General features: G+C 38.2%; 1 protein-coding gene across 14 annotated transcripts in view; it reads left to right on the top strand.

The window, feature by feature from the left end:
* Positions 1-538: 538 nt before the first annotated feature.
* The window catches only part of FMR1 (FMRP translational regulator 1), a 38,217-nt gene continuing 16,556 nt past the window's right edge, over positions 539-22,199 (top strand). For 13 of the 14 annotated variants that reach the window (XM_044235826.1, XM_044235828.1, XM_044235827.1 and 10 more), the window contains exons 1-9: positions 545-658; positions 10,291-10,343; positions 13,940-14,033; positions 16,599-16,670; positions 16,951-17,099; positions 18,056-18,149; positions 18,236-18,352; positions 20,573-20,743; positions 20,838-20,916. In XM_044235826.1, coding sequence (XP_044091761.1) covers positions 608-658; positions 10,291-10,343; positions 13,940-14,033; positions 16,599-16,670; positions 16,951-17,099; positions 18,056-18,149; positions 18,236-18,352; positions 20,573-20,743; positions 20,838-20,916 — 880 coding nt within the window. In that variant the 5' untranslated portion in view covers positions 545-607. Of the gene's footprint in view, positions 659-10,290; positions 10,344-13,939; positions 14,034-16,598; positions 16,671-16,950; positions 17,100-18,055; positions 18,150-18,235; positions 18,353-20,572; positions 20,744-20,837; positions 20,917-22,199 lie in introns of all 14 variants that reach the window. The other variant, XM_044235839.1, reaches the window with a different exon arrangement.

Raw genomic sequence — 22,199 nt, forward strand, 5'->3', positions numbered from 1 at the left:
TGAATACACTTGATATATACACAGGAGGACCTTTCCCACGCCTGTACCTAAACTTCTACAGGAACAGACGCTCTGGCCCTTGCCAAGAGACCCGAGGCGGCTCGACTTCGGCCAGCCGGGCGACCTGTCACCGCCCTTCCCTCCTTCCCGCCCTCCACCGAGCCCGCGCACGCCGAGCCCGCGCGCCTTACGTTGGGCCCGGCCCCCAGCCGGTTTCCCAGTAGCACGCATGCGCGCGCTCCTGGGCCCGCGGGGAGAAAGAGGGCGGGGCCGAGGGGGCCAAGCCCGCGGGGGGGAGGGGCGGTGTCGGTCACGTGACGCGGTTTCACTGTTTACACGCGGAGCGGCCAGAGCTTTCGGCCTCAGTCAGGCGCTCGGCTCCGTTTCGGTTTCACTTCCGGTGAGGGGCCGCCTCCGAGCGGGCGGTGAGCCGACGGCGAGCGCGGGTGGCGGCGGTGACGGCGGCGCCGCTGCCGGGGGGCGTGCGGGAGCGCGGCGGCGGCGGCGGCGGCGGCGGCGGCGGCGGCGGCGGCGGCGGCTGGGCCTCTTGCGCCCGCAGCCCACCTCTCGGGGGCGGGCTCCCGGCGCGAGCTGGGCTTTCGAGAAGATGGAGGAGCTGGTGGTGGAAGTGCGGGGCTCCAATGGCGCTTTCTACAAGGTACTTGGCTTCAGGGCAGGCCCCATCTTCGCCCTTCTTTCCCTCCCTTTTCTTCTCGGCCTCGGCGGGAGGCAGGCCCGGGGCCCTCTTTCCGAGCGCCGCGCCCGGGGGCCAGGGTGCGCTCGTCGGGATGTTGTTAGGGAGAGAAGGACCGGACTTCGGGCCTGTACGAAGCCCCTCGAGCCCCGCTGCCTCTCCTTTGAGAGGCCCCGGCGCCTGTTGGTATGAAAGCGGGCAAGGAGAAGAAGGTGTCCTCTCGGGAGTCGAGGGAGAGCTGGGGATGGGCAAGGGCCGGCGGCAGGTACAAGATCCGGCGGGAATGGCCGGTATCCGCGCGGAGTGACGGCAACGGCTTCTTTCCCTTTCCTAAATCACCTCTCCCAGTGGGATCCAGGCCTGACGTGTGGGTAGTTGCTGAGTAGCGGGGGGCGCTTCCGTCGAGCCGCCTCCTGCCTTGCAGAGAGGGTTTGAGATCTCCTTTGGCTTCTCTTTTCCGGTCCAGCATTGGGACTTCGGAGAGCTCCTCGGTTCTGGGCAAGGGGTGTGGAGAAAGAGTAGTAAGAAGCTGTAGTCAGTTCCGAATCACAATGGCAACTGATATTTAGTGGCCTCTCTCACTGGATTTCAGAAGAGATTTTAGATCCAAAAGTTTCAGGAAGACCCTGACATAACCGAGCAGTGCATTAGAGAAGTTCTTAACCTTGAATATTCGCGGTCCCCCTCCCTTGTTATAAATGCGGCCAAATTCAGGAATACGGATGCTTCGGCATCTGAAAACGTTATAGCAACTCTGGTACTTAAGGAAAACGTTTTTAACTCTCCAAACGCCTGAATATATGCCGTGAAACTTAAGGAAATTAACGGAAAGTACATCATTACTAGAGAATTTTAAATCGTGAGTGGAAATCATTGTTTTGTGCTCCAAGTACTTGACTGTCTTCTCTGAATGTGTAATGTTGCGGTGGACGGTATTGAGGTTTTAAATAGACGTGCCTAGTGTTACGGTGGATTTTTCTTTTTTAAGTTACACCATTGCAGATCAACTAATATATTGGATTTTCAAAAGAAGGCATCAAAATATTTTTAATGTATCGGTCGTGCGTCTCTTGGTACAAACTTACTGTAGATCTACTGATATATAAATTATCGCTTTCTCTTGAATGTTCCTCTGTAACTTCTGTAGGTAATATCCCACCTTAGTACAGTATTTGGGCAATACAAGATAAAGGTGGAAATTAGCTATTTCCGTTGTCCAACACAATTCTTAAATTTATTATAGCATAACTTAAACGTTTCAAATGAGACTCATTTGACAAAGGGAAAATTAACAATTGACTTCATGTGTGTGTTTATCAATTCTGTGGAGATATTTGGAGATCAGCATATTTCATAAGTGTAAAATATGTAAACTGTTTCATACTTTTAGCTAAAAGAAAAAAAAAACTGCAACTATAAAAGGGAAAAAAACCAGCATTTATGTTCTTAAGTCTCACCAATATAAAATTGTTTCAGTAGACTGCAGGTAAAATTTTGGTTGCATTTATTTCAGTCATCCATAATAATTCCTACTAGTTAGTGTAGAATAATTTGGTTCCTAGATTGGTAGTTTTGCTCGCTAGGTTTGTGGTGCTAACTGTAATAAATATAAGCAGAGGTTAAAGATTGAGCAATATTCTAATTGGTCTGTGATATGTGCTTAGATGGACACCACTCTTAATGTCTTTCGGTGGAATTTGCCTGCTATAAGAGGGCAAGTAGCATATAGTGGTCTTGAAGGATTTATTGTTCTCTTCCAACAACCTATGATTTGCTCTGGTGATTTTGCTTGCAAACTGATTGGAATAGAATAAGAAATGCCCTCTGTTTTTGCTATTAATCCCCCATTTTAGTTGTTTTTTTTTAAACGAATTTGCTTAATTCGAAGATGAATAAAAAAAATGCTTTGTCCCTTAGTTCTTTGAGGAGAAAAGTGAAAATTGAAAATTGATCAATATGTATTTTTAAGGAAACCTCAAATGGTCTGTGTTGGTAGAAAAATAGCTTCTGTAATGAAAAGGTTTAAGTTTTTATAGGACTCATAGTATTGTTTTGAGTTATAACGTAAAACAAAAAGTAAGCTTGAGTTGCTTGTCCGGTAAAATGGGCAGAAAATATGGGAAATAGACCAATGAAAAATTAACTACCAGGAGTAATGTTCCATTTATGAAAGAAATAGGAACATGTTTCATTAGAGTGATAGAAAAGCCTTTAAAAAACTCTACTCAAATGACTTGAGTATTAGTGAATTTGACTTTGATTTGCCTAACAGAACCACCATATTGAAAGGGATGATTCTCCATCTTCTGAGCACATGGTTCAAGTTTACAATATAAACCGGATAGAGTATAGCTGGGCATGTTTGGATTCTTTCTCTGCAAAATATCTAAAGCTCAGGATTCAGAACTAACAGAACCATGAAACCTAAATCAAAGATCGGACGCCTCATTTCTGTTTTTCTCTCTGGTGTTTATTCTTTAAAACATGGAAGTTAGATTTAGTAGTTGTCAGAGCCACTACTTTTATGCTTAGCTATTTCTTTGACTTAGAAAAAGTTAGTTTTGTGTACAACTTAGAGTCTTACGTTATTTAAGACATGAAGACACTTGGGTAAACTTCACCCAATCTTTATAAAACATTTCCTAAACACATAATGTTGAGATAAGTTCTTTCTTCTAAGGGCATATGCCTGAAATAGTGTCATGTTTTGAGGTTTTGTTTGGTTGGTTGGTTTTGTTTTGGTGTGTGTGTGTCCGTGTGTTCTTTTGGGGGGGACTGAGTTTTGGTATACTGAGAATGGAAATGAATTTAACTTTAATTTTAAGTAAGAATATATGATTTTCTGATATGAATGTACTAGTATATCCTGATCCTAGGTTTTGGGTAGCAGTATGAAAATTACTAAAGATGGATAAATCATGCATTGGAAACATAAGATATAACACCTTTTTGTTTTCTCAAAATATAGTGACTGATATCCAATTCATTAATGCAATATGGTATGAATATGCTAAATTGTATTCTTATTTTTAGATTTTCATTTGATATATCTTACGTTTTTAAGTTTGGTATCTGAGGACAGACTTTAACATGATGAAAAATATTATGGAACTAGCAGCTAACTATGACAAAATGTACAATCAGGAAGAAATTTTTTTTTATAGAACAAATCGTTTTTTATTTTTAAAGATTTTATTTATTTATTTGACAGAGATCACAAGTAAGCAGAGAGGCAGGCAGAGAGAGAGAGAGGAGGAAGCAGGCTCCCGCTGAGCAGAGAGCCCGATGTGGGGCTCGATCCCAGGACCCCGGGATCATGACCGGAGCCGAAGGCAGAGGCCTTAACCCACTGAGCCCCCCAGGCTCCCCAGGACGAAATATTTTTAAGGAAGACATTGGTGGCCTAGCATGTTATGTTAGTTACATAGCCTGCTAGAAATCCATGTTTTACCACAAATAACCTTGGATAAGGCGTTATTCATGTTTTCGCTGAAGTCTCTAGATCTCACTTTGCATACAGGTGTTGTTACAGGTGTGTATTTCGAGCAAGTGAATGATTCAGGTTAACCACTTTTTTTTTTTTCTTCGCTGAGTCTGACTTTTTAATGTTTGGTGTCTTTGTGGAAGTATCATTTTTCCCCTTTTGAACATGCATTTCCCAACTTCATGGTCACACATTCTGAAAACCTCCAAATTATTAATTAAATAAAAAATTGGGTGATATAATAATTGGGTTTCTGTTTCCTGTCCACTGTGGGAATTTGCTTCATGAGATGACTACAGTCAAGAACACAATAACTGTTAAGAGGTACTGAGAGCTTTTTAGGTGCCAGGCACTATTCCAGACGCTTGTCTACCACAATCCTGAGGTACTGTTATTCCCGTTTTATAGATGAGGATGAAGATTACAAAAAGATTGGGTAAGTGGCTTACTACTAAGTGTCAGAGCTAGTAAGGGACCTCAGATCTGGGATTGAGTTCAGATAGTCTGACTTCCTGAAATGATGAAAGTTAGCTTGAAGGAAGGAGCTGGGTTTGATTTCCTGCCCATTTTTTTAATTTCATTGTAACCTTCAATTTTGTTTTGTTTTTGTAACGCCTCCTTAGCATTCTTTAAGTACAGTTGCAAAGTGATGTTACCACTTTTTACTTTTGGAAACAAAGATGTTAGGACATACTCAGCTTATGTATCAACTTCCTTTCTATTAACTGTTGTAACTTGTTATTATTACTTGGTAATTCTTCATATGAATGCCCACTAAGAAAGAGAAAGCTGGAAATCTCCGACCTTGCTATGAAATTTGCTTTTGTTACGTTGGAAGCACATAAGGACTGAATTATTAAAAAGTTAGATTACAGGCACACAGGAAAGTTCGTACTATTCTCTCTCTACCTGTCTGTTGTCTTTGTGTCAGGATGAATCAAAAAGCATGCATTTTTCTCAGAATTTGTGGTAAGTGCCCAAGTCAACTCAAGTATTCCTGGACCTTTGCTGTGGTTGGAAGGGTTGTTGATGAGGTTAATTGAGGTTAATTGGTGTTTTCCCTTTCCATTTCACTCCTTTATGTTGTTAGTGCCCACATACAAAGGTAACAAAGTGGTAACTCGCTTTATATGTAAAGCCTTGGGTTTGAATTCTATACCCCTGACCTCCAAAACTACGTGTTTTCTTTAGGAGGGAGTTTTTTGCAGTGTTCTACATTTTCTCTAAGGAGAATTATTGCCCTACATATATGTTGTCTTCAGTGATAATGTAGTAGTTGTTCTCAGTGGTTGTCAGGGCCTTACTTGGAAATTTTGTCTATACAATAAGCACTCATGTGACCAGTGACTCATTTGTGGGTTTACTAAGCTAAGGAGTGTGAGATTGGGGGTGAGCGTGAGTAAGAGGTCACCCAGATAAGGATGGACTTCTTAGTTTCATCAGTCCTTATAATGTAATGTTTGAATTGGATAACTCTAGTCATCACACATTTGGGTAAGTACAGTTTTGTAACTGCTTCTTTGATCTATTTGCCAGTAAGTTGGGGATCCCATAATGACTTTTTGATTTCTTGCTTATTCCCCCAGTGAGGAGTGTGTATCTGTCTTTAGAACTGCACTTTAGCACCTTTTTCAAACCCCAGGGATTTTCACCACATTTTTTTTCTTCTCAGAGTCTAAATAACCTTTCAGTATTTAGTATCTTTGAGGATACAGCCTTTTCTTTTTGTATCCCAATTTTTAAATCTTTTTTTAGTGTGCTTTTGTTAAGATGTAACTTTCTCAACTGCAAGACTATTTATGGTTCTGCCTCTTTTATAAAATACGCCCCTCTCTGCTTTACCTCTTATTTTATTTAGTGCCGTCTATGTCTCAGGCGGGCATTGTAGCAGGTAATAGACCCTTAGAAGGCAGGTCCAGTTCCCCCATATCCATTTGTTACTTGTATTTGAGGAGTCTGAGGCACAGAGACCACTTGGGGAATTGAGTCTCCCAGCTTATCTGGTAGAACCAAAATTTTGAGCCTACATCTCATTTACAGTAAAACTCTTAACTACAAGGTTTATGGACTCCTGGAAGATCCCTAGCTCTCATTCAGTGAGGTGCAGCTCCCTTTGCGCATTCTATTACTCAGTCTGCCTTCTTTGGTAATCTCTCAGGAGTCCCCCGAACCTGTCTTCTCCCCAGAGGATCACCACAAAATGTAGTTTCCCAGGTTGGTGGCTGGTGGGGTGGTAGTGCTCTGGGGTTGTCCAGGGCACAGAGGAGTGTGGGGCTAAGGGAGGGGTGGCCAAAGAATGGTTATTGGGGAAAATAGGAGCAGCAGAAAAATGGGACCCTTGTTGGAAGTGAATGACAGTTTAGTAAAAAGGCCTTAGAAGTCAAAAGAGGTATCCTTGGTATGAGCGCAGGGCAGAATCAACCAGTAGTTTCTTTTATTTAGTGTGTTATAGAAGCAAGAAGGTATTACTTGCCTTCTGTATTTACTTAATATGCAAACAATGACTAAACATGACTGATTTTGGAATAGTCATGTGAACATCCACATACAGATAAGCCTCATTAACTTGAAGGCCATGGGCTAGTAGGCTGTGATGATTATTCAAACCATTTCTGACACTCTACATCCGGACTGCCTTGGAAGCCTTTGAAAGCTTTTGTTGTTAATAGTCACAACAGTTGCAGACTTTCCTCCTTTGAGGGAATATTTGATTTTAGGAACTAGGCAGATGTGGTGAATGAGTATGATTAAACTGTGCAATAACTTTGTGTCAAAGAGAGAAAAATAAAAATACAGCAATAAAGTAATGAGACTGACTTTTAGAATACTTTTAAGGTGGGTTTGAAAACAGTCCCCAACATTTGTAAATGTTTTATTAATTAATTAACTAATTACTAATTAGTTGATTAATTAGAGAGAGAGAAAAAGAGAATCCTAAGCAGGCTCTATGCCCAGTGCAGAGCCCAAGGTGGGGCTGGATCTCACAACCCCGAGATCATGATCTGAGCCAAAACCAAAAGTCAGACGCTTAACCAACTGAGCCACCCAGGTGCCCCTGTAAATGTTTTAAATCCCTTCCATCCAATGGAATTTTCTGCAGTGTTGGAAATGGTCTCTACCGGTGCTGTTCACTACAGTAGACACTAAGCTATGTGTGACAGTTGAGCATCTGAAATGTGGTGAGTGTAACTGGAAGACTGATTTTTAATTTAATGGTAATTACTTTAAATATGGTCACATACGACCAGTGGCTGCTATGGTAGACAGAATAGTTTTAGACAAGGGCAATAGTACTGGAAAGATACCTGATTAAGTGAGAACAGTTCCTCACTCAGCTATAACAAAGTTCTCTTAACTGACTAAAGGACTTAACAAGTGTTCAGTGTAATATACAGTATAGAGCTAATGTTAATTATAGCCAAGTAATACAAACATAAAACTTCAGACAAGAATGAAAACAGAAGCAGTGGGCCTTCTTGGTAAAGAATGGATCACCTCCTAATAGGAGTCTTGATTTTCATCCTTGATGGACTGACTCCCTTCCCCAACAAGCAGATGTTAATTTGGTATTAGCTACCAAGTAAAGAGAAGGGAAAAATGAGGTGGGGAGTCCTATTATTCCCATTCTTCATAATTTGGGGGGCTTTATAAAACTAAGAGTAACCAATTCCTGTAACTTTAACTCAAAATCAAGCCTTTCTGTTGGTGAAGTAATAGGAAAACGAAGCCTTAAAGTCTTGGGCCATGCACCGTTATGAAATCTAGTATATTCTAAAACATCATGGTTGGTATTAAGCTAGAGTTTTCAAAAGCTGCCGAAGAAAGTAGTCATGATTTAAATACAGCTGAGGAAAAATAAGGGAAAGTGATGGGAAGAAAATATTAATTCCCCCCAAGCCAACATCTAGAGAAATATATACACATATTTAACTTAGAAATAATAATTTAGCCGTGCTTGGCATAGCAGAACACTTGGATTCCATTATAGTCCACCTTGATCTTATAAGGAAACTTCTTTTTTTAAGCATAGCTTTTCTTTTGTTCTTTTAAGCATAATTGCAGAAGACTGATGTGTCTGTTTTTGTAGTTTCTATATAAATATTTTCTAGGGCCCTGCCTCACCTGATTATTTTTCTTAGGAGCAGCTAATTAATATTTGACTGATAAGTTTTAATTTTATAGTTGAAGAAGTTTAAGGGTTTTTTTTAAAATCCTTTCACTTCAAGTCTTTCAAGATGTTTACCAAGACATTTGCATTGGATCGATTGTTTATAGTTCTAGCCCTTACTTTTTGGTCTCATTCATTTTCAGTTGATTTTTGTATATGGTCTGAGATAAGGATCAAACATTTATTTTTTTGCACATGGATATGCAGTTGTCCCCGGGCACCATTTGATAAAAACACTGTTCTTTTTCACATTGAATTGTGTTGGCTTCTTTGTTCACAAAGGATTTATTTCTACCAGACCCTAAGTTGTTTCTCCAGGTCAGAGCCTTTGTTCCTTACCTCCCCACCCCTTAGGCCTGGTAGGCCTCCTGTATCCTCCACTCCCTTTTGTGTGGCTAATTCTTCCCCAGCCTTCAAAGTTTGATAAGGAAACTCACCTTCTTCACTTTGTCTTCCTTGATAAATGGAACATACATGCCCCTCACACACATACAGTCTTTCCTCTAAGGATAGAATAGGAATCCCTTAGGCAATGGTTCATTTAATAACTACTCATTGAGTTCTTAGTAGTCACTCTGAAATCCAACAGTAAATAAAATAAGACCTTAGGGAACTTACTGTTAGTGGGGAAAATGGTAATCATAATACAGTGGGGTAAGTTTATTGTAGGGATAAGCACAGGATGTGCTATAAGAATTCAGAAGACGGAATTTAACCTAGTCTGGGTTTTCCCATAGGTGGTGACATCTGAACTGAAACCTAAAGACTAGAGGTAGCTAGATGAAAAGAGGGGAAGCACAATGGGAAAGAAGGAACAGCATTTAGGGAGAGAGGCCCAAGTAGTTTAGCACTGGGGGATCCCTGCCTCCAGGGATGTGAAAGATGAAGCTTGGAGAGGTGAGGGGTGGGGCTAGGTCATGAAGGGCCTTTTACAGCCAGAAAAGGAGCTTGGCCATAATCCCACAGGCAGGGAGAAACCAAGGAAGGAGAGAAACATGTACAGAACAAATTTGAGTAAGAAGCTTAAATCTCTCAAGCCATTTTAAAATGAATTAAGATATAAAGCCTCTTGGGTTTCCTTATGTTTTATCCTACTCCTCTAATTGTCAAAACAAAAACAAAACCTCCTTTCCTGCACCTATTAAAAACTTAATTTTATAGAATTACGGACAGCATGCTGCTTAAAGAATTCTTGATAATTAGTTAGCTATTACTTTAGTTGTGTCATTTTATAGAATTACGGACGGCATGCTGCTTAAAGAATTCTTGATGATTAGTTAGCTATTACTTTTGTTATGTCTTTCTGCAGATTACTAGCAATTGCGTCATCAGATTTAGAAGATTTAAACCTCTACTTTGTATTACTGTTTTTTTCCTCCAAGTGCCTATGAGATTGAGAATTTAATTAAACTCTGGTAATTGGACATTTTAGTGGTATTAGCAGCATATTGTCGTTAAGGAAAATTTAGTGTGCTTGTATATTCCTAAATTTGAGATTATATTTAGCCATTTACTGTGATATTCTTCTAAAATTTTATCAAGGAGAGGAAGATAAGTTTTAACAGATCTATACTGATTGGCATGTGGCACATGGAACAGATTTCTTTGTTTTCAATAATTCTAGCCTAAAGTGCACCTCCAGGTTTGTACTCAACACCTACATTGTAATTTTCAATTATTTAGCCCTCTCACTCTTTCATTAGATGCTGAACTCTGGAGCATTTTCTTTCACATTTTGTTTTAACTAATCCGTATTCCCAGGGCCTTACACATAGTAGGTGGCCAGATACAGATGTGATCCATGAATGAGTCATCCTTATAAACTAACAAACTTTCATTTGAAGCTCCCATTTTTTTCTTAAACAGGAATGTTTGGTATCTCTATAAAATTTAAATAAAAACATGATCTTTAAGCTTAGAAGTTAACCGTTGTTTTTCTTACAGGCATTTGTAAAGGATGTTCATGAAGATTCAATAACAGTTGCATTTGAAAACAAGTAAGTGTCTGATATAATTGTAATGTTCAGGTTCTGTACTATTTTATACTAATTGTTTTTTTTACTAGTTGAAAAAAATTCAAGTCTAGTTTGAGTGTTTTTCAGGAGTGGATCTTCATGTTACTGACAAGGAAGTTCCCGAAAAACTAAGTATTAAAACCAATGGAATGACTCTTCCCGCTAATGACCTTAGAGATCCCTTTCATTTAACCTTGATCCCTACATCGCAATCCCCTTGAATGTGAAGAAAAAAACAGATTCTTCTGTATTAATAACTGAGAGTTTGGATAGAAATATTTGTACTTGTTAACAAAATGAAAATGAATGGATTCATGGGTATTGGTAGAATTAATGTGGGTTTTATAATGTTAAATCTAAAATTGATGGTTTTAGTTGTCTAGTGCATTTTATCAGAAATAATCATATTTATTTATTAGCTTATTTTATATCTGCTTCATGTATTTATAATCAGTAATAGCAGTAACCAATCTTTCGTGCTAGAAGAGTAAATAGAAATACTTGTAAGCCTAGGAACATTAGCTATATGAAGACATCAGTGGTATGTTAGTATTTTATCAGGAGAGACAAATCTGTTGACTAAATTTTTTGAATACTAATAAAGGCTATTTTCAGAGTAGCCATTCAAGATGCTAAAGTACATATGAACTCCTTAGCCAAAGTGTCGATGTCATGATGTTAATATTATATTGAACTCTGAAGAATGGTCAACAATTATGTTTTGGATTTTGTGTACCAAGAGAATTTGATGGTATCCCAAAAGTAGGTTGCAAATCCTATAGAGAAAAGAAATAGCTTAGTAGTTGCTTAGGGCTGGAGGGGGGATAGGGAGTCATAACTAAGGACACGGGATTGCCTTTTGAGGTGATGAAAATGTTCTAAAATTGGCTGGTAATGGTTGCACCTATCTGTTAATATACTTAAAACCATTGAATTATACATAGACAAGTGGTTGGATTATATGGTACATGAATTGTATCAGTAAATTTGTTGAAATATAGTATCTGGCCCAGGCATACTATAATTTGACTGTTAGCAGATTCTTTTAGCTACCAAGAGGACAAAGTAGTAGTACTCTTGGATGCGTGCAACACATTTAGGGAACAGAGATAAAAGGATTTAGAATACCCAATCCTGTTCTCAGCTCTAGACTAATCTCCGTCCAAAATACAAGCATGAATAATAGAATAACTTTTTATGAATGCATAGAGCCAAAGTTTCCAGAATTTGCCTCTGCTGGTTCAAGTATTCATGGATTTGCATGGTTATATACTAGATAGCAACATCACACTTTTAACAGAAGAATCTTTGATAACTTGAGAGTAATTTTTTTCTTAGTAATTTACTCTTAACCTGCTTGCTCCCATCACTAGATAAACACTGTTTCCCATATAGGAAGAGTTATCTTTATTTGCCACTCTTTTAATTTCTCCTGTAGTCTTTAATCTAAAGTGTCAAGCAAACACTCATTTCCTCCATGCATTTAAGAATGTGTCTGCTTAATACACTGACTTATAAGATTAGTTCTCTTTTGTTTTCAGTCAGATTTCTACTATAAACCTAAAGTCATTCTACATTTGGACCTCCTAATTCTCTTCTGTTCTGTAGCTACATAAAACTTTTTCTTCAAGATGTCATCCTGAGAATTTGAAACAAATGAACTGTTTTCCTTGTGTTCATGGAGTGTATTTGGGATTCAGCACTGGATTTGAGCACATCACTAGCGTATGATAGGTCTCCACCAAAGTGGTCGCTGCCCTTCCTTGGGAGTTTCCTTTTTGTTTTTCTGTTAAAAAAATATTTTATAGAACTTCAGACTATATTTACCCTTTCTTTCCTTTCAGTCATAAAGCAATTCCTATTACTGTAACACCAGCTTATTTTAGATGCGATGTTTTTACCTCCCATATTTCACATTTTTGAGGAAAGAATTTGTATTTTCATGTCTGTACACTTAAGACTTAAAATAATTCCTCCTTTGGAACTCAGAAAATTATATTATGTATTATTATGTTTTTCAGTCACCTTTAGCAATGAATTTGTGACTTGTTAAAAGTTATTAATTTTCAATAAATATAAAAAGGCTTTTCTGAAGTAAAGACAGTGTTTTCTAAAGCTTCATAGTTTTCAAATTGTGTAATTCAGAGAAAGGGTTCAGTCTAATATAAACCTAATTAGATTTCCACAGATTCTGACTTAATTACCTACCCTCCTACCTTATATATGGCTCTTCTTTAAAAAAAATTAGGGGCTTCTGGATGGCTCAGTTGGTTAAGCATCTGACTCTTGCTTTCACCTCAAGTCATGATCTTGGGGTCCTGAGATAGAGCACCGAGTCAGGCTCTGTGTCAGTGGGGAGTCTGCTTGAGATTCTTTCCCTCTTCTTCCCTCTCTGTCATCCCTTCTCCATGTACCCCCTCATGCTTGCTCTCAAATAAATAAATAAAATATTTCTTAAAAAAATTAGCACTTAGTAGGATTTTACTAAAGAAAGCTGAGAGGAGTAGGGAATTTGGCTAAATTGGAAGGGGAGGTGAACCATGAGAGACTATGGACTCTGAAAAACAGTCTGAGGGGTTTGAAGTGGCGGGGGGGGGGGGGGGTGGGAGGTTGGGGTACCAGGTGGTGGGTATTATAGAGGGCACGGCTTGCATGGAGCACTGGGTGTGGTGAAAAAATAATGAATACTGTTATGCTGAAAATAAATAAATTGGAAAAAATAATAATAATAATAATAAAATAAAATAATGAAATATATAAAAAAAAAAAAAGGAAAGCTCTTTGGGGAAAAAACCCTGAAGTGACTGCTTCAGCAGTTGAATCTGCCAGTGTTTTTGCAAAGTTTGTCTTTTAATATTTTATATCATTTTGCACATAAAAGAATAATTTGGTGTTTTTCAAAATTGTTCCCTATCGTTTTAAATTTAAAAACATAGGCAACTTACCAAACTCCTGTAGGCTGTCTCCATCGGGTTTCTGTGGTTTAGCAGACCCCACCAGGTCATGCTGATCAGCAGCCATCTACCCGTGGCAAGAATTGACCACCTCGTGGGATCTTAAATTTAAAGGGGGAAAAGTGAGTTGTGAATTCCCGATGTGCTGGCTGCCCCATTTTGCTTGGGAATTAAGAGGGCATTTAGGACCAGTTTCTGTGGTCCTTAGAATGTGGTTCAAATTCCTTTGCAAGTAGAAGTATATGGTAATGATGTTACTAACACTTACTGATACTAACATTTAATTTAAGCATCAGAGGAAATTGCTGTTGGTACCTTGCATTTAGCACTCTTAGAGGTTGAAATTACTGAAAGACTTGTTTGGAAAATTGTAATGTTGATCTATTGTGTTTAGAGGAATATTCCAAATAGAACTATAAGGCTGCTATGCTGCATGCAGACTTTGTTGAAATGTTTCTGCATTGCTATTATGCCCCACTCAGCAAAACACTGACCGTTTTAAAAGCATTTGCTTCTTTAAACTGGAAAAACAGAAGGTCACACTTAACCAAGAGTTGATGGCATTGTGGTCACTGTTTCCATCAAACCAGAAAGCATGTTAATTATGTATTTGCTTATTTGCAGCTGGCAGCCAGAGAGGCAGATTCCCTTTCATGATGTGAGATTCCCACCACCTGTAGGTTATAATAAAGATATAAATGAAAGTGATGAAGTTGAGGTAAGTTTCCCCTGCCCTCAAGTTACTAAGCACTGAAGGAGGGAGCATTTAATTTGTGCCTTTTGTACCTGTTGTCTTTAACACTGCTTAAACTTTCTTGAAAATTATAGCCATGATGGACGTGTGCTTTTGATTGAGCCATCTTAATAATGATCTGATATACTACATAATGCTTAAGTGGGGCTGCCTGAGCAGCACTGAGGGTGCATCTTTGAAAGTCACTGCTAATTTCCTTTGTCTGCTAGGAAATTCCTTTTGCCCTTTCCTTGGATCTTTCAATCTTTATTTGAATAATGTATTGTTAGCTTACAAGTTTGTCTTCATTTTAAGCAAAATGGATCAGGAGAATTAGTCTTACAAAGAAGAAGAAATCATACCTTGTGATAGAGCAGCATTCTAGAATTTCTTTAGCAATGAATCCTTCTGGTGTATTATTAAAAACCCATCTATGTGTTTTAACACAAGCACATATAAGGAAAACCTCTTTTTACTGGGCATGCTGTGAACCACCTGCCCCATGTGCCATTGATGTCTTTGACCAAAATGTGTTGTAGAGATAAAACACAGTAACAAAAACATTGTGTTCATAATTTCTCTCGCTACTGAAAATTGTTTTGGGACTTGAAGCACTTGGAGTCTGCTTTATGTTGTAGTTGGTCTGTGTAGTATCCTCTCCTGCCTCTCCTTTCACACCATTTTAAGTTGCTTCTCTTCTTTCTCCAGTGTCTTGTTAATAGTTGCAATGTCATGAATATTTGCGGTATGAAGGAAGCAGCTAAGCAGACATTTATATACAGATAGGGTAAAGCTCACTAGGTCCTTGAATTCTTATTTCCTGTGGTTGCTAGAGTACAGATGGTACAGTGAACCAGAAGAGTCCTCTGCCTTTGGTGAGGTCACATTCTTGTCAGGGTATCTAACATTATGGTAGATGGAATAAAAAGATGAGAGGATGTAAGGTGATTAGGGGCTGGAGTACTATTCTAGAGAAATACTCAGGGAAGGTCTCTGAATGTTCAGGCCTGTGTTCATCTGTCTTCTAAAGTGGAGTAGAAAAAGTACTATGTAATTACAAGAAACGTGCTCAGTACCTACTAGGTATAAGGGACTGGGCTTGGTGTTGTGAGGGATCCTACTAGGAAACAAAAACATTGTCTACATTTAAGGACCTTTAGTTGTCCACTACCCCAGGAGACTCTAAGCTTCCTGAAGGCAAGGACATTTGGTCTGTATGTTAGAAACGCTCTAATAATGTTGGGGTGGGCAATGCAGACTTTTTTTCCAACTGAGGCACATGACAGGTGGGAACCAATGAGTGCTCTTACTATATTGCTTCACAGCGATCCATAACGGAGGTTATTGATCTAGGTAGAGAGTGGAAAGGCCTGGGTGGTAGCAAGAGGGAAAGGTAGGTTAAATTAAGTTGTATTAGTCACTGTATTGTATAACCATTAACTTAGGTTGTAAAAAGGGACACAAGACACTGGGTCTTCTGGTGTGTCTGTATCAGGAATGCTCATAATAGTGATGGATTAAGGGAACTCTTCCCCCAACTTAATCACATGACATGTGGGGGACCAGTGAGGTCCTGTTGCTAGGACGACCTCACTGTATTACATAACAATTAACTGGGGTTATTTCCCTGGCTAGAGCAGAATTGAGAATAAGTGATAGGGCAAGAGAGAAAGGTAGGTTAAGCTATGTTTAGTCACTATGTAACTTAAGTTGTAAAAAGGAGACAAGAATTGGAGCCTTGAGTTACTCATCAGCCTTAGGCTCTGAGCTCTATCTCCTCTCCTCCCTGCTTTCTGTTTCTGAGTATTTCTGTCTGTCTCTCCATATATACTATGCCATCTCTTTTCCCATTATCCTTGATTTACTGGTGTCTTCACAAAAGGTTCCGTGCTGCACGTTGTAAGTGGACTTTAACGTGGTCACCAGAGAGGTCAGTTAGAAGAAATGATCCAGTGTGCGAGAGCAGGAAGGTTGTATCCAGAGTATTGCCAGCCTAGAGTTGTCCATTTTAGTGGAGTGAGAAAGGGGACAGGAGACCAGGGAGTGACCAAGGATTTGTTCATTTAGGCACCAGGAGACATGAATGCCAGAGTGGTATCCTTAGTGGGTTCAAGTGGTCAGAGGCCCTCACCCATTTAGTGACCAGGCAGTAGGCCAGGTCAATAACTTCCAGTCAGTTATTTACCTACCAGAGTAAAACAAAAATAAGTTTATACAGTTTTAGATACATTTTCATAGTTGACAGAGTATCCAAGGCAAGTATGCCCAGGTTTATGAGCAATCTGCTTTTCTTGAGCATTCATATGCAGAGGACTGATTATAATTGACCTGAAACAAAGAAAATAGGAAGGTGCTTTGTTCAGGGCTCTCCCAGGTAATCAAGTAGTTTCTGATTATGTATCTGTAGTGTTGCAGTCTGCTTTAAGGCATACAGCTTATGGGTTTGCAAGACACCTGGCTCATTTTAAGAATTTTCTTCAATGTCTGATAATCTATAGATTTCTGAATGATGCTAATTATGAAATAATCTATGTTGTAATTTTTGTGTAGGTTTATTCCAGAGCAAATGAAAAAGAGCCTTGCTGTTGGTGGTTAGCTAAAGTGAGGATGATAAAGGGTGAGGTAGGAAACTGCATATTTAAAAATTTTTGTACTGTTTGCCTTTTCTAAACCCAGGTATTAACATTTCAGTGTGGATTTCTATTTTAAATTAATATCTGACTTGAGTCATTTTATTAAAATGTTTTCTCTACGTGTTCAATATGTTTTGTGTATTTTAGTTAATTGATCAAATAGAGTTTTTTCTTCCTTCTAGAGAACTTAAAAATAACTGTATAGGTATAGCTTATTGTTCTTAATTTAAAAACTATGACCAGGAATGACTTTTATCTGTTTCTATCAGTTTTATGTGATAGAATATGCAGCATGTGATGCTACATACAATGAAATTGTCACAATTGAACGTCTACGATCAGTTAATCCCAACAAACCTGCCACGAAAGATACTTTCCATAAAATCAAACTGGACGTGCCAGAAGACTTAAGACAAATGTAAGTTAATATGCAAGAAATGCTGAGAACTTACAGGTGATATGCAGTTAATTTAAAAGAATATAAATTTTAAAATAATATCAATTTTTAAATTCAATGAACTTTGGCAAAAATGGTTTGCAAAAGTAGTGCAGAAATAAACTTTGTTCATAGAATTTTGAAATTTTAAAAATGACTAGTGTAGATCTTAATATCCCCAGGTAAATATGTAATGAGTAGTGTAAAGAAGCTTCCAAAGGTTGTCTCAGTCTTATAATCCCTGGGCTGGAGTTATGCTTAAAGATTTTTTTAGGTGAGAGATTCCTTTTTAAAGGTTTCCTCAGGGGGGTGTAATTAGTTTGATTTGGATGTGTCACACTTTAGATAAACATTAACTTGAAATTCAAAGTGCATAAAAATCCTGCTTTTTCAAGTGATTACATATATGTGTAAAATTTTGTGCTTTCTGATTCATATACATTTCCTTCTTTACCTTAAATTGGTCCGCAGTTTTTCTGTAGAAAAGGAGCAGCAGAATAAAACTGGGTAACATGTAGCCATCCCCAAAAGTTTTCAACAGTTAAGAAAATTACTAATCATATGTAACTGAAATAAGGAAGATTCAGAGGAGAGTGACTGTCCTAAATAATGCCACCTTTGGTAGTCTATGACCACTGGCTATCCCTTAAAAGCATAACTAGTTTTTTCGTTTCTCTGTAATCTCAGATGTTTGATTTGGCTGAGTATGACAGAGGTGGACAGCAAAGGAACCTTTCTCTGTAATCAAATACTTGAGTGGGCTAAAAGTATTTCAGGGATGTCCAGCAAAGGAACTAAACTTTTAAACAGAAACAGCCTTTTTTGTGTATCATGTTTAGTATGAATTCATACTTCTACTAAGTCTCTGCATAGACTTAATGCCAATAGTTTGTAATCATTCATCTTAATTTCACAGTGGATATTCTTTTTATTTCTAGGTGTGCCAAAGAATCGGCACATAAGGACTTTAAAAAGGCAGTTGGTGCCTTTTCTGTAACTTATGATCCAGAGAATTATCAGCTTGTCATTTTGGTGAGTGTTTTTGACTTGACTCTTTTGATGTACTTCATTTGGAGTATTTAGTTTGATAATAATAGTGTTAATTTAAATATCCTTAGTCTGTCAATGAAGTCACCTCGAAACGAGCACACATGTTAATTGACATGCACTTTCGGAGTCTGCGCACTAAGCTGTCTCTGATACTGAGAAATGAAGAAGCCAGTAAGCAGCTAGAGGTATGTGGCTTTCCCTAGTGCTGCTTGTAAGGCTATCTAGAAATGGTAACTGTGGAGTTTCAGAACTTGACTATGGGCAGGTTGTCCTTTATTTACTGTGTCTTAGCAATTCCCTATATTTTATATTTTGAAAAATTAAATTATATAGCGCCTAATCATACTAAAGTTTTTCATGGCTAAGGTTTCAGAATTAAGCAGCAGTTGATTATATTAAGGAACTTCTGGTCAACTCACTTTTTCTGGAAGTTCATCAAAGCTGTTAATAAAATGAGGCAATGCTTCTTCCATATAACATGTTGTCATTTAAGTACTAGAGAGTATTTAAGTATCTAATCATATTCCTTTCATTATGTATGTTTATCTCTGTTTAAAAGGGTATAGAACTTCTTCATTCTAATTGGTTGTCACTCTTTAAAACTCCTGTCTTCAGATTCCTGCCAGAGGCTATTTCCCTAACTTACTATTTCGTCTCTTCAGGTGCATTTTATCTACTTTTATTAATCTTCCAGTAATTTCCATCACCATACATTTATTTTCATTGTTAACTGTCTAGTACTTCCATCCATAACCATAGAAACTAAATGGATTTTAATGTCCCAACTCAAAGGTATTACTGTCAGATTCCAGAGTTCTTCATCATTATTCATTTCATAGAGGGAAAACACCATGCAGTTGAAATAATAAAGAAAAAAAAAAGAGTTCCAAATTGCATATTAAGAGAGAAGGTAGTCAAGGCTATAGTCTCATAAAACCCTATGAAACTTGCCACCTTCCCACTTGATGCGTGATTGCTGAACTCTCAGCAAGAGAGAAGACACTCACATCTCTTTTGTTACTGTTTTCCTTATGGCCATGGAGGTCTGTTTAAATGGTTTTTACTCTCATTCTTTCTTGATGTCCCTATGTTCACACATTTGTGGTTTCTTTAGCAATTCTTTCATAACTTTCAGGCCAGAACAGCCTCCTTACTGTCATTGTGAGTATTATGGAAAATATACTCATGCCTCTTCTTAAACATCTAATTCTTCTTAAATGATCTGTTATGGTACTTTGGTTTACCATTTATCAGTGAATTATCAGTGAAAAGAATAAACCAGGTGAATGAACCAGGATTCAAAAAACAAGACTTCTTGAAAAATCCTAGGAATATTTCATACATTTTGTTACTCTTATCTACAAAATGGCTGTTGGACTTTTTTAAATTGTTTACAGTAGTTAACACTCATACATTCCAGTTAGTCGGTATGTTGAAGACTGAGAAACTAGTGTGCATGCCTATCTTTCCTCACTACTAATATTAAAGAGATCCACATATTCAGATAAGAAATTTCCATTTTCAACATGAGCCACTAATATGTTTGGTTTTCATTTATGGCATGCTAGAACTAAACATTAAATTTTGATAATGCTGTTTAAAGAGAGAGCAATTATCCACAAGTTTGGGGTGTTGACTGTAACATATTTCAGTCATTATTGAATATTTGAAAGAATTCATCATACTTGTGGATCCAGATCACAAGGTCTTACAGACTCTCATATTAGGTTCCAGGTGCATATGCAAGATAAGTTGTAAATCTTTGGCATTCTATAATCATTTGATTTCATGACTGCACCAACAATTTTTATGATTCCATTCCTCAGGTTGGGGAGGTGGGGGAAGGAAAGTATTTTAATATCTCCACTTCATGAGAGGGATGGATATCTAGACCACAATATCTAATGATAAGTTAAATAAATAGAGCAGTTTCCAGAAGAAAACTGAAAAAATGTATATGTACTGATATCCTTTAATAAAAATGAAGTGAATTCAATTTTCTATAAAGATGGTATTTAAATTTTTTTTTTTTACTTAAATAACGTTGAGTCTGTCAGATCCGGTGGGCTGGTTTTTATTTGGGAACCTTTTATCTGCTTCTTAATACTATGTTATTGATGTTATTGGTTACCTACAGCAGCCTTGAAAATAGGTTTTTAAAAGTTACCTTAGAAAGTTGACAAGAAGCCCTTTCCTATTAACAAATATATCAGATGATATAGACCTTTAGTAACCTAAAAAGTGCTTATGCTGTGGGAGGTGTTTTCTAAAATCTTTTAGTTTACAATTGAAACTAATTTATAGGCCCCTGATACATAGGGTCAAGATTATTTATATGGCTGACCTAAATATAGTTGCCTTGATAGTTGATAAAGCATATTAATCAGACGTGCATTTTTCTTCAGAGTTCAAGGCAGCTTGCCTCAAGGTTTCATGAACAATTTATCGTACGAGAAGATCTGATGGGTCTAGCTATTGGTACTCATGGTGCTAATATTCAGCAAGCTAGAAAAGTACCTGGGGTCACTGCTATCGATCTAGATGAAGACACCTGCACATTTCATATTTATGGAGAGGTAAATATTTTACTATGTAGTTTTTTTCTAAAATAACAAAGAGTATTTCATATGGCTCATCTTTTATCTTAAATCTTTTCCCCTTTGTTGTTAGGATCAGGATGCAGTGAAAAAGGCTAGAAGCTTTCTTGAATTTGCTGAAGATGTCATACAAGTTCCAAGGAACTTGGTCGGTGAGTCAGAAATTACTGTTGACATACACCACAAACACACCAGTTAGGGAAATAGTTCAGTTATACTGCTAGAATTACATGTTCACTCACTTGGAGAGTCATTTAATTGAAGCTTAATCTTTGAAATGTGGTCTGTTGTTACAGTATACAGAAAATATTTGATAAATATGATACTCAAAAATTAGAAGGTATACAAAAGACACTGCTTTGCTAGTTCAAACCTGTTAGAGCCTAGAAGAATAAATTTTGTACAGCCTCTTCAGTGTGTAGTTTCTGTGTCTTAAAATTAAGCATTTTTTCAAGGGACACCTGAGTGGCTTAGTGAGTTAGGCATCCAACTCTTGATTTCGACTCAGGTCATGAACTAAGCGTTGTGAGATCGAGGTCCCACGTCAGGCTCTGTGCTCAGCGGGGAGTCTGCTTGTCTCCTCCTCTTTCTGTCTGCCCCACTCACGCTCCTGTGTGCTCTCTCTCTGTCGAATAAATAAATCTTCAGGGACGCCTGAGTGGTTCAGTCAGTTAAGCATCCAAACTCTTGGTCTCAGCTCATTTATTTGGTGACCTTGGAGTTGTGGGATTGAGCCCTACATTGGGCTCTGTGCGCTGTACAGAATCTGCTTGGGAATCTCTCCCTCTGCCCTTACCCCCTGTGTATTCTCTCTCTCTCAAATAAATCTTTTAAAAAAAAATCTTAAACCATTTTTTTCAAGATGAATGACATTTTTGAGGGCTTTATAATATGGAGGATATTTGTATTTATTTGATCTCTCTGATGGGACTATAAAATGATAGCATTCTGAATTATCTCTGAATTGAGAATCTGAATGTAGGTTACTTAAATCTAATGAGTTGCAAAGCTAAAAGTAACTCTCTGGGGCTTTTTGCAACACCAGTGGTAGTTCTTCATTTTGACTTAGAATACTTCTGTTTCATTGCTGTCATCATCACAGGTACCAGCAAATACCAGAAACTCTCTACCAATATTCTCAAATGCTGAAGATCTCTTTAGCAGAACATACCAAGCCAGTTGCAGGTTTTGGGTTGTGTTTTTTTTTTTTTTTTTTTTTTTTTTAAATCAAGAATACTACCTACATCTTTTTTTTTTTTAAAGATTTTATTTATTTATTTGACAGAGAGAGATCACAAGCAGGCAGAGAGAGAGAGAGGAGGAAGCAGGCTCCCTGCTGAGCAGAGAGCCCGATGCGGGCCTCGATCCCAGGACCCTGAGATCATGACCTGAGCCGAAGGCAGCGGCTTAACCCACTGAGCCACCCAGGCGCCCA

This window comes from Neovison vison, chromosome X (assembly GCF_020171115.1).
Source record: "Neovison vison isolate M4711 chromosome X, ASM_NN_V1, whole genome shotgun sequence".
NCBI classification, from domain to species: domain Eukaryota; kingdom Metazoa; phylum Chordata; class Mammalia; order Carnivora; family Mustelidae; genus Neogale; species Neogale vison.